The sequence below is a fragment of the Triturus cristatus genome, chromosome 11, assembly GCF_964204655.1.
Source record: "Triturus cristatus chromosome 11, aTriCri1.1, whole genome shotgun sequence".
NCBI classification, from domain to species: domain Eukaryota; kingdom Metazoa; phylum Chordata; class Amphibia; order Caudata; family Salamandridae; genus Triturus; species Triturus cristatus.
The window spans coordinates 1,087,336,131-1,087,351,003 of NC_140594.1; the positions used below are offsets into that span (position 1 = coordinate 1,087,336,131).

At 42.2% G+C, this 14,873-nt stretch overlaps 1 protein-coding gene across 1 annotated transcript in view; it reads left to right on the forward strand.

Moving 5' to 3' along the window:
• The window catches only part of SLC2A2 (solute carrier family 2 member 2), a 175,315-nt gene that overhangs the window by 58,535 nt on the left and 101,907 nt on the right, over positions 1-14,873 (forward strand). The window contains exon 6 of the mRNA XM_085635463.1: positions 4,136-4,298. Coding sequence (XP_085491589.1) covers positions 4,136-4,298 — 163 coding nt within the window. The remainder of the gene's footprint in view (positions 1-4,135; positions 4,299-14,873) is intronic.

Consider the following 14,873-nt stretch of genomic DNA (forward strand, 5'->3'; position numbering starts at 1 on the left):
CAAGATGACGGTGGGGTATGGGAGGATTCGACAAGAGCGGCCTCCTAAGCCGGAGAGCAACACACCGCACCAGGACGGGATATGAGAAAGACGAATCGTATGAGACGGAGAGGAATACAAAAGGGCTTATCGAGTAATCTAAGGGAGGGAAAAAGAAACATGTTATACAAAAGTCATGTCAAGATAAACAGCACAAAAGCAGACATTATATGTAAAACAGAAAACCCAAACAACAACCACTATAGAATCATATCAACAGGAGAAAAAACAAACCAAGGAGAGAATATATCAGCAAAAACCTGCAAGGAGAGAGACAAAACAGATAAATAATCAACCAGTAGTAGGATTGGATGTATCCATGCCAGCATTAGTCTGAATGTGAATAAAATTCTTGAGTTCAGCTGGATCTTGGAAAGTCCAGGTGTTGTTTTGATGAGTTACTTTGAAGGTACAGGGGTGAAAGAGACCATATCTAGCTCCAATAGAGCACAGAGGAGCACGAAGAGACAAGAATTCCTTTCTTCTGGCAGCAGTGACATTAGAGACATCTTGAGAGAGAAAAACTCTCTGACCCATCCGGGACACTTGGCGCTTCGCTCGAGCTGTAGAGAGGACCAGAAGGAGATCAGTAAACTTGAGGAAGAGGATGATGACCCCTCGCGGTTTGGTTGAGGAGGAGGAGCGAGGGCCAAGTCTATGGGCTCGTTGGATACTGAGAGAGGTAGTAGCGGGAAGGTCCAGGAGTTTCAGAAGGAGAGAGGAGAAGAACGTAACAGGATCATCTCCTTCCAAGGATTCCGGCAGGCCATAAACGCGTAGGTTGTTCCTCCTATTCCTGTTTTCCAAATCTTCAGTGTGCTGTTGAAGGGCGAGAAGAGACTTTTCCAGAGAGGAAATGCGTTGAGAGTTTGACTGAATCTCTGTAACCTGCTGCTCCACAGAAGAAACACGAGCTTCCATAGTTGACCACTTAGCCTCAAAAAGCTGCATCTTAGTATTAGTCTCCTCCACAAACGGGCGCAAAGCGCGAATCTCCTCAAGTATCAGCTCCATAGATATAGGGGATGGAGATGACTCAGATGGAGGAGGAGAGGAGTCCTGCTTCAAGCGCTTAGGTAAGGAGGCAGAAGGAGAAGACTTGTTGGAAGTAGGTTGTGATGGAGAAGAACGGATGGAGGATGTTGTCGCCATTTGATCTGTGGGAGGAGGATGAGAAGAATGACCTGCCGAGGAAGAAGGGGTGGAGGAAGGTGGAGTCTTCGAGGGCACAAAGACAAACTTTGGGTTGCGTAGCTTGCCCATAGAAGCCTGAACGTGCCAGTGACAGGGAGGCAAAGAAGCAATCCAACACAACGTCTTGCACTCAAAAAGCAAAGAATGTCAATATGCTTGGTCGGAAAAACCCAGCGGTCAGCAGGAGCAGTGAAGGACACCAGCAAAAATCATGAAGAAACCCTGGACCCAGAGGTAATATAAACAGGAGTTAAAGAGTGTTTCCAGTAGTAACAAGGAGATCACCAGTGGGCGCGAAAGCCATGTGCACTAACATTTGGTGACAAAATTGCAACAAAAATCCAGCACGAGGACGTAATGAGGATGGTATGAGTCTTACGCCTTGAGACTGACATTCCCAGAATCCCGGGATGTTTGAGTTTCCCGTCAGACTTGAACCTGGTTCCGCAACTTCAAGGGCGGCCGCCCTAGCCGTTAAGCCACACCCTCTCCCCAATTTCAATTCTAAAAACGTTTTCCAAATAGAAAAATGGTTTGAGCAACCCATACGGAATCCCAGTTTGGAGGGAATGTGTCAATGGCCTTCCTTCCAAATAGTGAGTGGGTAAGGTCAATGGTTTGCACCTGTAAATATGGTCGCCAAACATTAATATGTTACCAACTCCCAAGTTGGGTTGGTAACTGATTTGCAAAGGGGATGGGGCCTCCTTTCAAGCCCTTCCTCCTTGGAAATCTGTGTGCCAGCTTTACCGGGAGTATCCAGTGTTCCAGGGGACAACTACCTTCTCCCAGAGAAGTTTTCCAAAAATGTCTTTTTTCTTTTTAAAGCTTCCCAGGTTCCTTTAAGGAACTTGGGCTGTTTTAAAAAAAAGTTTTCAATTTAGGAAACAGTCATGAGGATGGTGGTCTTCTGTCTCTTGCAGGCCAATCAAAGGGTGTTGCAAATTTAGACCTGCCTAATTGATGATAATAAGGCAAGTTGTTCTGTGGCCAGGTGCAATTCAGTATTTTGTGAGCCAACCTATATGTACATAAGTCAGTTAGAAAATCACACTGTATTCGCAATAAGTCGGTGCACACTTTCTGAACGTAATGTTTGTGTTTCAGGCCCTTAACGTGTGTTTAGATTCTTCTTAATTCATTAGCATCAAATGGATAAACTAAATTAACTGTTCTGGAGCACTAAACGTTTTTGGTTACCTAAAAGTTCCTAGCAAACCTCAGTCAAAGTTTTCTTCTGTTTTCAATATTACAACTTGGGATTGTCCGGAATTCATTTATAGATCACTTTAAAACGTGTTTCAGATTGACAGACATTAACTTTATTGTCCTGGACATCCAGAGATCCAAATCTTCATGGGAAGTCTTCCTAAAATTAAATCTTATAATAGTGCCAAACCAAAGATGTTCACTCACACCATACTACCCATCTCTCTAAACTTTATAAAGGATCACTCCATTTAACAAAATATCAAGGGATAATATTTGATTCAAGTCAAGACAAGATAAACAAGATGATGGAGTCAACAAAATCCTCTGATATTCAGTTGACGGCTATAAAGAAAATTCAATTTTCTTATCAAATAAAGAATAAAAGGTTGCTATTAATAAATGCAGACAAATTCACTCAGGTTACTGCAACTCATTATTCATTATTCCTCCACATTATATTGTTAACATTTTTTAAAACATTACTCCAAGTCAAATGTACTACAAAACTGGAACAGAGCACACTGCTCTTACCTGTACAGCCCATGATTGACTTGCTGGACAGACATGTATTCAGTACAAGGTAAGCCACCGTAAGCACAATTGCTTATCCAGCCAAATGTCTAGGCAGACAAATAGAGCTGTGTATCCCATATGTGGACTATGGCCTTCCTTTCAGGCCTCATCTGCAATACCTATCTTCTGTTGCTGATCTTGCACAATGGATTGCTCCATTATTCAGATTTTGTAACTACTATTTCTGTATCCGAAAACTGTTAAAAATCAGAATGCTCCACAAATACAAATGAGCTTACTATTCAGTCATCTGTGCAAAATGAATAAATAAATACAAAAATAAATACATCTGTAAAAGTGCATTCAAAGGGAAAATAAAAGCAGCAGTAACACATTCAATACTTATATTTCAAAGATATTGATTAATGTATGGTTCACAGAAAATCCCCTGGTTTATGTTTTTAAAATCCCAGTTCATTAAACTTGGGTTGTACGATATGTGGCATGACCCGGAAAAAACCTGCAAGGCGATTTCGCGGAAGCACCTTACTAAGATTTACGAGGCTGAGCAAATTAACAGAGCTCAGTCTGCTACTAAGATTGGAGTTTTAACTAAATCTTTTTTAAATCTCAAGGATTTTTATCAATTTGAGAATTTTTTGGATATTATTTATCCTATTCCATCAAGAAAATTATACCTTCAATGGAGATATGGCACTTTACCTTTGAGAGCCTTCACTAGTAACTGGGCACATAAGTCCACTGAGGCCTGCCCTGGTTGCAGCAGTGACAAAGAGGATGAGCTGCATGTATTGTTTTTTTGCCCTGCATATATCAAAGCAAGGAAATACTGGATAGTGCCTATCTGCAAAAATTTGGGCTTTCGGCAGTGTAGCCAGGCTTTTAGAATCCTTAAGACAGACACATCTGAATGTATAGTTTTTGCAGTTTCCCAATTCCTATTTGCAATGTGGAACAAAAGAAAGGGTTTTATCACAATTTAATGCAATGTTTTAGTATATTTATCCAGTGTATGCTCTGTCTGTGTATATATGTATTTTTGTACTTTTAAAGGCAAACCGCCGAAATAAAGATATTCTTGATGATGATGATTAATGTATCACTTTTTCTGCCCTGTTTTGAAGTTGTCAGTGATAGAAATGTTTTTGTTTTTCAGGTCATTGGACTCGAATTTCTCCTAGGTAGTGAAACTTTGTGGCCCCTGTTGCTGGCGCTGTCTGGAGCCCCTGCTATCCTTCAAATCATTTTGCTCTTCTTCTGCCCAGAAAGTCCAAGATTCCTTTACATTAATCAAGGGAAGGAGGAAGCTGCAAAAAGAAGTAAGAATTTATTTCTATGGAACTCAGACAGCTCAGAATGTTTGCATAAACTCTTGTTAACGACCGCAGCAGAGGTCAATAATTAATAATAAAGGATGTTCTCAGTTAACAGGGTAACTGTATGTGAACAATTTATTTTCTATTTTACACTATGCACGAAAGGCAAGCCCCTACTATGTCTTGGGGTGTACTATGTCTTGATATCTTGTGTTATAATATTGTTCAATATGTTATGCTATGGTATGCTATGTTAAGCAATGTTGAGCTATGCTATAGTATGCTACGTTGCAAGCCTTTCTGTGGAGCTTTTCTACCATCTGTATGGTCCCACAGCATTTTCAGAGCCTAGTTGCCCATTCCCGCCCTGGGCCTCTCATTGATCAAAAACAAGGCTGCAAATGGACATTGTATTTGGTTGTGATGGTTATTCATTAGTACTGAATCATTTCGGAAGTCGGTTGGTTATGGTAAAACAGGCTAATGTATTGTGTAGTGCAGTGCTTAATTTGTAAACAAATAAATGCCAGGGCTGTCGTCAGAATGCCACTGCAGCTTGCATCACACACTGCCCCTGCGGTGGTGCCAGTCATAGCAAAAACATAACTAGTAACCATCACACTCCTATCAGTGTGACAATCCGGACTATTCCAGGCCCCCAAACGGTATTTAAATGGCTTAGGCGGCAAGTAATAGTTATTTTTAATGTATATAAAATTAATAATTGACTGTTAGTGTGTTCATCCCTAACAGCTCCACCTTGCGGCAGACTGTCACAAGCACGGGTGTTGACAGTTAAGTGCCAGTGCCGAGCACATGAAAACACAGGCTCAAATTAATGAAATATGAAATATCAGCATTTGTAAAGCGCACAGCTACCTCCGGAGAGGTGTCCCGGCGCTGGGGGCCGTCAGAAAGATTAAGCGAGCCAATCCCCAGAGTCTCATAGTCTCATGGTTCTGGGCTAACCTGCCACAGGAGGTCAAACCATGAACCCTGTGGTACAGAGTCAGGCACCCTGGCTGCTGCGCCACACCTCTTCCACAAATTAAGCACTGGTGTAGTGGAATATCAGCTGGCTGAATTCTGTCCTGCATATGTGTAGTGCATGATGTGTACGGATAATTGGTGCTGATGGACATAGCTGCTACCTCCAAGGTTGGCAGGTATTGGGTTGTCCATAACAATGTGTAACTTGTAACCTATGTAACTCTCCTCATTTAAAGCGCTCTGATGCCTCCAGGTCTAGCCAGCGCTATATAAAACTCAAGTAAATAAATAAATAAAATAAATTGCTTGGGGTTCAGCTTGGTGGCATCATTAGCCAGGCATAAGGTTTTGATGCAATGTTGCGTATAAGTGAATGTGAAATACATACGTTAACGGGTTCCGAAGTGATGAGAGGATGAGAGGATATGGGAGTGCTTCTGCGTTGGCAATCCTTACCCAACAAGGCAGCTTTAGTGCCATGTGGGGTGAGGGTGTCAGATGGTGTGTCTAATGTATTCTTAATGAACATGTGCTGTTGAAGCACCAGATTGTATCCAACTATGTGGCTTTGAAGACTTGTTGGCACTTGATGGTGCAAGAGGCTTTGTCTAATGTCTAATAAAATAATAGCAGTCACTTAGGTCAGATAAAAAAAAACATTCAATCCATTTTGAATAATTAAAGTAGGAGTTTGACTGCCCTTTCGCATGAAGAAAGGGCAGATTAGGGGAAGAGTTGGTTATTTCTTTACAACTTTAACCGTGACTGTACAGCAAAGCTCTAATCCATATGTTATTTTGCAGTGTTATGGCTCAGCCCATGCAGTGCATTAACTTACAATTAAAAAGTAGAGCCCTCCACAGTATTGAAATTCACATACTGTCAAGTGTTTTTTAAAACATGGCAGTCGCCGTCTGCCTTTCACAGTGAAAGTAAGGAACAATATATGCTCCCAAGGAGTCACATTTTGTTTTACTCAAACATCAGGATTTAATGGACTCCCTCTTTTAAAGTAGGAAAGGCGGTAGGGTTTAATGTAAACAATACATCATTACTACTATGTTTGTTGGTTTGAGGATGTCAATTTCTGCAATTAGTCTATTTCAGATAGAATATCCATGAAGTAATCAACACAATCTAATTAAATTCAAGAATAATTTGTAATACATTTCAAATGAAATAAAGCACGAAGGAATTTTTAAAATGTCATCACTCAGTGTCATCACATTATCAGAAACACAATTATACAGGATTAAATTAAACTAAAGGCCATTTCAAAGAAATTATTAGATCAATCTCACGTATTTGATGGTGTGATCTATATTTTTTGTTTGAGTGTTAGTAAATTAATTTTAGCAACCTTACCTATTTTATGGTTTTAACTTACATTTATGTTAAGTTACTACTTTTATAGGATTTATAAAAATCACGGTAAGTGTGCACATAAAAAATCCTAATTGCTATATTTCAGAGACTCAGGATATATCGGAGGTTGTAAATGTCAGTAGAACTGACTCTAAATACCAGGATCAGAGGTGCTGGTGAACTATTAAAATGGTGCCCCTAATTGTACTGAACAAGCAGATATATCCAACATTGGGGAGGTTGTTGGGTGGATATCGTCTTCGGCTGAATTGGTGCATCCCGCAGCATAATCGCCACACATAGTCAGATTCAGGTTTGAATGTCCCTTTAATTACATTCCAAAGATGTCATAAGTAGGAGTGGGCGATATATTCCGCTGCACCGGTGGAGTTGATGGAGATTTGTCCACTCTGTGTTACGCTTGTTATGTGGAGTTCTGACCACATCCCGTCAACTGCCGGTTGGCCGAGTTTATTCTTGCACGTGGCTCCCCAATGGTAAGTTGGCGAGCGCTAGCAAGATTTGGCACCCCCAAATGCAATTATTGGTCGGTGGGAGGGCACCCGTCAAGATTTCTCCATTGCAGGCGGTCCTCGGAGGTCACAACCATTCTCAGTCAGAAAGCTGCCACTTGAATACCAAATCTACTTGAGTGGCACGACTTGCCTATTTCTGCCAGTTTGCAGAGTTTTTTTGTAACTCTGCAGAATTCCGCAGAGTCAAACTCCACGAGTTTCACCCAGGCCTAGTCATAGGGCTAGCACAATTATGTCAGGTGTAACTGAAAATTATGTCAGGAATGCCCCCAGTTTGTCAGGTATAGGAACCTTTTGCCCCAAGGATTTCAGTAGTGGCTGTGATATTTGCAGGCGTGGCCCATTCAGGTAAGAGCGGTGGGGCAATGGAAAATTAATTATTTAATTTTTCCTTGTCGTCGTCTGTCGAATCCGGCCCCACCATTATTACCTTCACGGACCATAGCTGGATATTTTAAGAATAGGCATGCTGAAATCGGAGTCACCATTATGCTCGGACTGGCCAAATCTTCTTCAAGAAATTTCACAATATGCCAGTGGGGATGACCATCACCCCAAAGCTACTGGTATTCCAGGTAGAGCCACAAACAGGCTACAAGCATTGACAAGTGGAGCACAATGAAGCACTGAACAACAAATATAGCAGGGTTTGCACAAATTATGTCCAGAATCCTTCAATATGCCAAAGATAGTTCAGAAAAAAAGGCCAGGGGTACTGTAGTACCCAGAATAGCTACATACAGGTTTAGAGCAACCACCCTATGTCACTGGGAGCAACAGCTTGACAGGGCAACCATTATGTCAGACACTGGAACAGCTCTGCTCAGGAAGTCCTCATTATGTGATGGATGGTTACAATTTGGCCAGGGCTTCTACTCTGTCAGGGATAGACACAAATAAGTACACTGTGTTTCCACTATTCCAATGGGTTCACATTATGGCCTGGGCCACCATTGTGTCAATGATAACCACAGTTATGGCCAGAATTATGCCAGTTTGTCATAATGGTCACCTTTGGGACAAAACTTCCATTAAGCCATGGACAGCCACAAATACGTCAACGGTGACTCAGGTTTTCTAAGAGGGAACATGTAGTGCTCTAGATTTTGGGTTGCTGGTTCTGGCAAAAGACTGTAGCCAGAACCAGGGCTGAGTAGAATGTGTTCTATTTGTTGATGTGATTGTGTTACAGTTGGTGGGACGCTGCGATGGTGCGCTGTGCAAGCAGCTCTGTATATCAAATAAACTTCACGGTGTAACAGTCCCTTTGTGGTCGTGTTGCTGATGAAATACCACAGAACTGTTTTGCCAGAACCACCACTATACCAATGATTGCCAAGAAATACACATAATATGCAAAGAATGGGTGCTGGTATGCCAGAGAGTATGATGTCAGTGAATCCCACAATCAGCCAGGGATGGACCACAATTATGCCAGGAACTTCCAAAACATTGTTAAGAATGTCCATGGTATATGAAAGATTTGCCACTGCAAAGCCAGAGATACACAGCTGTTGTCAAGAAGGTCCACAATATGTTAAGAAAAGGTCACTATTATAGCAAGGATAATCAATTAACCACAATAATGCCATGGCACCAGCATGGCAAGGTGACAGTAAAGTTGCCAGGGTCCCCTTCAAGCTTGCATTGCCTCATGCAGGCTCACATTCACATACACTCATTCCCACATACACATATTTCCAAATGCACAAGCAGACACACATACATATAAATACACACACTGGCATGCTCACACACAGTTACAAAGGACAGGAGAGCATAACTATACATTCACAAGGGGTTCTCCTTTTTGCCTCCTCTGTGACCACCAGAGGTTACACTATAACATAGGGAAACATTCACTGACAAGAGGCACCTGATACTCAAAGTGATTTAAACTGAATTATATTGAAAACCCTAAGAAGGGTCCTTTATGCATTCTTACATTATCACATCTATTCATACACATTCCATGTGTGCAATTTGATGCTTGCTGCAATATGGGGTGACCCTGTTCGGTCTTACACTCACATAACAAAAACACTTCCAATATAGGCCACATACGTTTCCTATCCATAGACCTGCTCTAAGATTCAAGCATCTTATCACTCACTCCCTTTTGCTTCAGTTTCAGTCTAAGATTGCAGAAATCTAAATAAGAGTACCACCAGACTTTCATGAATGACATTAATGCTCTATTCATAAATGCCAGAAAAAAGGCACACACTATTTCAGACTTGCACTCATGGAGAAACATGCTGCCCTCCTGCAAATACACTTCAGCATCCTATTAGGAGTATGATGCACTATGCACATGCACCTACAATACAATACAGACTCAATCAGTCACATACATGCATACACATGCATACACATCCAATGATATTAGAGCTTCTCAGCCCGTCTGCCTCCTGACTTACATACTGGGTGATGTCACCGATCCTCACTCTGTTTAGTCCAGGTGGCAGCCAGGTGGAGGAGAGGGAGTATAGGTAAATATACAAACCCACAGTACCATGCCACGTTCTGCCAGGCCACCCCAGGAGACAAAGAGCTGTAGCCAACACCATATCAACGACAGCAACAGGTACACCTAAAGGAGAAAGAAAGCGGTGAATATAGGCAGGTGTGCAGACAAGAATGTGTACTTCACTTTCATCACTTTTCCACTCACACCCCCGCTCTTCCACTCATTTCCCAAGCCAATGAAAGCTCTGCCAATGACAGGAGGATGCCAGGTGCCGTTGAAGTTCAGGACAAGAAACTTTTTACCTGGAGACCTGCCAAAACAGAAGCTTTTCTCAGGCAGGCACTTGGAAAAGAGAATGGCTCATATTTATATTGGGTTTGACTTGAAAAATATTTACGAAGCCAAACAAAGCCACATTGCGTGGCCCTGCGTGGCTTGGTAAATGTGGAGTAATGCAAAGCGGTGCAAGTTGATGGCTTGCATTACTCTTCCCTAGGAAGGCCTTACATGGGTGTTCCTATGCATCCACCCATGGATTTTGGTGCATTCCCAGATTTACCATTAATAGTAGACCAGGGAATGCATCATATTGCTATGCCTCCCCAGGAAGGCATAACGAGTAGAAATATGTTTTTTTCTCCACATTATTTCATCTTGCATTCTGCAGCACACACAGAAAGAGGCAAATGCCTCTAAGGCTTGTTTTTGCAGTGTGGTAAGTCAGGCACTGATTTTTAGTGCCGGGAGTTTGTCCCACACTGTGAAATCAGCGTGAACGGCACTATGCATCGTGCCAGAGAGCGCTACTTCTTTCTGCCACTTGAGTAGATATTCTACTCGACCGGCAGCTTCCTCAACATGAGTGGCTGATTTCTCAATGCAGTGTTGAGAAATCTCGCCGGGAGGAGGACGCGCATTTTCTCTCTCCCCTATTGAGAAAAAACTCAGTTCAACGTCACTTTGCAGAGTTTTGCAGAACTCCAAGCGGAGCCGGCAAAACTCCGTGAACTCCACCGGGGGAGTAGAATTCTTCATCCACCCCTAAAATCAGGCCCTTTGTGTGTGATTCTTATGCACTATAGTAGAAGTGTGTTCAGTTGTGCAGATGATGTACAGGAATTGTTTGTCACTATCTTGGTGAAACATTATTAGTATTTGTTCCCCATTTGTTTAAATCAGGAACACGTTGTTTGAGTAGACGGTGTACATTAGGGGATTCATAGTTGCTGATACAGCAAGTCTTCCTGCAAGTTAGCCAAAGATTTTTGCTAGTTTGGTGTGTTGCTAGCTTTTTACAAAGCTACCATAAAAAGCCCAAAAATGTGAAGCGATCGGGGGTGCTCAAAATACTGGATTGTTAACAGCCACGGCCCATATAGGGCGTGCTACCGGGGCGGTGACGTAGGGCGGGGGAGGGCGCGCGTGCGTTTTTTCCGTTACTTACCTGAAATCGGCCGTATGCCGCATTTTACAACCCCCCACCCTGCCCCTCCCCCGCCCTACGTCACCGCCTCGGTAGCACGCCCTATGCGGCCCTGGCTGATTGTTAGGTTGTTAAGAACTGTTTTGTAATTTTTTCACATGTAATGTCTGTAGTAGTGCTCAAATAGCTGGACAGACGTTTTATTCCACCGGGAATTTCCCTGGTGTGCTGGAGCCTTTGAAGCCCCAATGCCTGCAAACTAACAATACCTAATCCCTTCTCTCACATCTTTTCATCCCAGGAACAGAGTCGGACTCGGGAACCAAAAGCAGCCCTTGCAAAAATGCAAGTCTGCCGCGCTCCCTTATTCTTCTTGCGCTATTGCTCTCTTTAAGTCCATCCGTTCTCTCTCTCTCCTTCTCTTCTCTCTCTCTGATTGAATTCTCTCTCCCCACCTCTCTTTCTCTGTCTGAAAGTACGCCAGTGCCTGCTGCAGTTAACCTCAGGGAGCTCGCGGAAGTAAACAAATCACAATCAGCAGCCGTGGCCTTTTAAACTAAGCCTCCAAGGGCTCCAGCCCACCGGGGAAATGCCCAGCCGAATAAAAGGCCTGTCCTGCCCGCCAATTGTTTTGCAAAAACTCATTGATCCGTTTCTAAAGGGTACCATCTAACGCCTATTAATTAACTTACTACTACAAAACTTTAGACAATGCTAGAGTGGATCCAGTGAGAGAACAAGGGAATGGATTCCTTGAGAAAAAAAGACTACATCTGATAATCAGTAACAGCTGAATTCATCTTGATGATACTTGCCATAAAGCGCTTCGATGCCTCGTCTGGGGTAGTAAGTTCTATAGAAGTACACTTACACTGCAGGGCAAATTCGATTACATACACTTGCACGTTAATCGATTGTTATTAATATATGCTGATGCAGTCGTCCTCATTTGGTCTATTTCCAAAAGATAAAAGGTGCAGTTACTTGTGCATGAAGCTCAAGGTGTGACTTGCAAGCTGTGCACAGATTTCCAAAGCAGGCAGCCTCGCAGCTCAGTTATCGCCCTTTAACCTCGGTCGGGAGCTTCCAATCTCCATGAACTTTGTTACTTCAAGCAATCCTATTTTGCAAGGTGAACTGCTGTTTTCTTGGAGATGAAATCGTCAAGTAAGAAGGTATAAAGATCACGGGGCAGATTTACAAGCCCCTTGCGCCGCTTTTGCATCCCTTTTCCCATATTAAAAATGACGCATTGTTGCATAAAATAGAGATTAGATCACTTTTGTGGCAGTGGCTACTCAGAGATGTATTCTAAATGATTTGCAACTCTAAAAGAAGTGTAAAAGAAGCCCATTGTGTCAACCCACCAATTTCGAAGTTCTGCGCATCAGTGAAAAAAAACGCAGGTCCATAAAATATGGAAACATTAAATGCTTGAAATGAACTCAATTGAAAGCGGTTCAACCAATTACTGGCAGATATAAGAACGCAGTTAAGGGCACAAGAAAGCTTTAAGAGCTCGAATGTAACATTACAGCAATCATTGAAAAAGACTTTCAATTTGGCTTCAGCTTAAATAATAGGAGTTAAGATTATAAATTCCACGGGTGGCTTTAAATAACCTATCATTGGGAACTGATTGTTATGCAGGCAAGAGGTCTGCAAGCCTTACACAAATCTCTACAGCTGAAAATATGCTAATGCTAACAAACACAGACCGAAACATGAAAGAAAGACTGTTAAATGCTTAGGGCCAGATTTACAATAACTGGCGCATCCCTGCATATTAGCAGGGATGCGCCAGTTATTTTGCGTGACTCAGAAAGCCCCTTGCGCCACCATGGGTGCGCCGCATTTACAATGTCGCCGTAAGGGTGACACAGGTCTGGAGTTGTGTCAGGCAACTCCAGCACTGCTCAGGGGTGCCCTATACCTTATATGCTGCGTCACTCTTTACGCCTGCTTCAAGCAGGCGTAAGGATTTGACGCAGCTGGGACGTAAAGTGACAGGGAAATCTCGTAGATTTCACTGCGTCACTTTTGCGGGGCTTCCTTGCGACGGAACGCCCACCCTGCATACATTATACCTGACGCAGGTATAATGTAGCGCAGGGCTTTACAACGTGACGCATCTCACTAGATGCCTCACTTTGTAAATATGTCGCATAGTGGTGCATTGTTTACGCCGCCGCTGCGTCACAAAAGTGACGCAGCGGCAGCGTAAAAGTGTCGCAAGGGGCTTGTAAATCTGCCCCGGTATATCTGAGTAAATGAATGAAGAGTAAAATGCGTTCGAAATTACTCAGCCAGCAAAAGCGATTCTGCAGTTAATATTAAGCTGCATTTTCTATGGAAATAGATTCTCCACTGCCAGAAAAATGGGATAGCGCAACACTTTAGAAGCAAGTAGACGTTCATTCAGAGAATGCCCTTTTGTGGGTTGGTGATAATCCATTCAGTAGTTTTTCAGATGTTTGCATTAAAAAAAGGTATGACGTGGGCTCACAATAGCAAAAGTTGTGAACATTATTCTTAAATCTGGATGGAGGGTTCATCAAACATTTTATTTTACCAAGGTGTAAAATATTTTACACAAATAAGGAAACGCCTCTTGCAAGCAGACTCAGAATTTAAGACTGTTAGAATGTTAGCTTACCAGTTTTAATTGTATGTACTGTATCCTAATTAATTGTATGCATAGCACGCAGCATGGCCGCAACAAGGAAACAGAGAAAGTGGTTCACACTTTAAAAGGGTTTTAGTATCACCGCGCTTGCACTTTATATCGTCATATAATCAAGGGACTTAGGCACTATTCATAACTGGATAAATCTACACCAGGTTTTGAAGTAGGATTAATATTTTATCTGTCCAATAGGAACCAATGTACTGTACTTTTTGCTTTTAAGGTTTTAAAAATATTTGTATAAGTTTTAATTAACTAAACAAATAGAGATTGATTGATAGTCCTAAATCTGGCTCGTTGAAGGTTCCGAGGATGCAACATCTGAATTGATTGAAGAGTATTTTCTTACATCGTCTAATTTGCTCTGCACCTATTTGAGGCATCGAATTGGCTGAAAAATTTTACAGCCATCATTCTGCACTGTAAGGGTATTTTCAAAGATGAAAAGGGTGGTCTAAGTTGCAGTAATGGTAACCTATAACCGCAGAGAAAAACTTTGGAAGGGCTGCTACTACAAAGTGGAAAGAACAGTTCTTAGGTCTCGCCCACAGAGCGCAATTAGCTGAAAGACGTATTGTTTACAATTCATTGGGTTTACAACATGCCCACAGCATACCATTAGTTATTTTCATCATCGCTCTCATTTGCAATCTTTTGATGGCTTGGGTCCTGTAGGCCTCCCTTCCTTTCTTGAGTTAGGTCCCCCCAGAGCGTGGACCAAATACATGTGTTCTTTCTCTTCTTTGTTCTTACTCGTCTTTGTCCTTCAGCTCACTATTTTTTTTAATCTTATGCACGTTTCAGTATTATTCCTGGACATGCAACATGCTTTCCTACTTTTAACACAGGCATACAGCTTCTTATTTATGTTGGTTTCACCATATCTACAATCTCTATTGCCTCTTTAGTTACTTACAACCACAACTGTACTACTCCATACCAATCTACTCCACTCCACTCATCTCTACGCCACTCCACTCTATTCTATGCCACTACATTCTACATCACTCCACACCACTCCACTCTACGCCACTCCGCTCTACACTACACCATTCAACCCTAAACAATGCCACTTTATAGCACTCTATCCCACTCTACTCTATGCCAC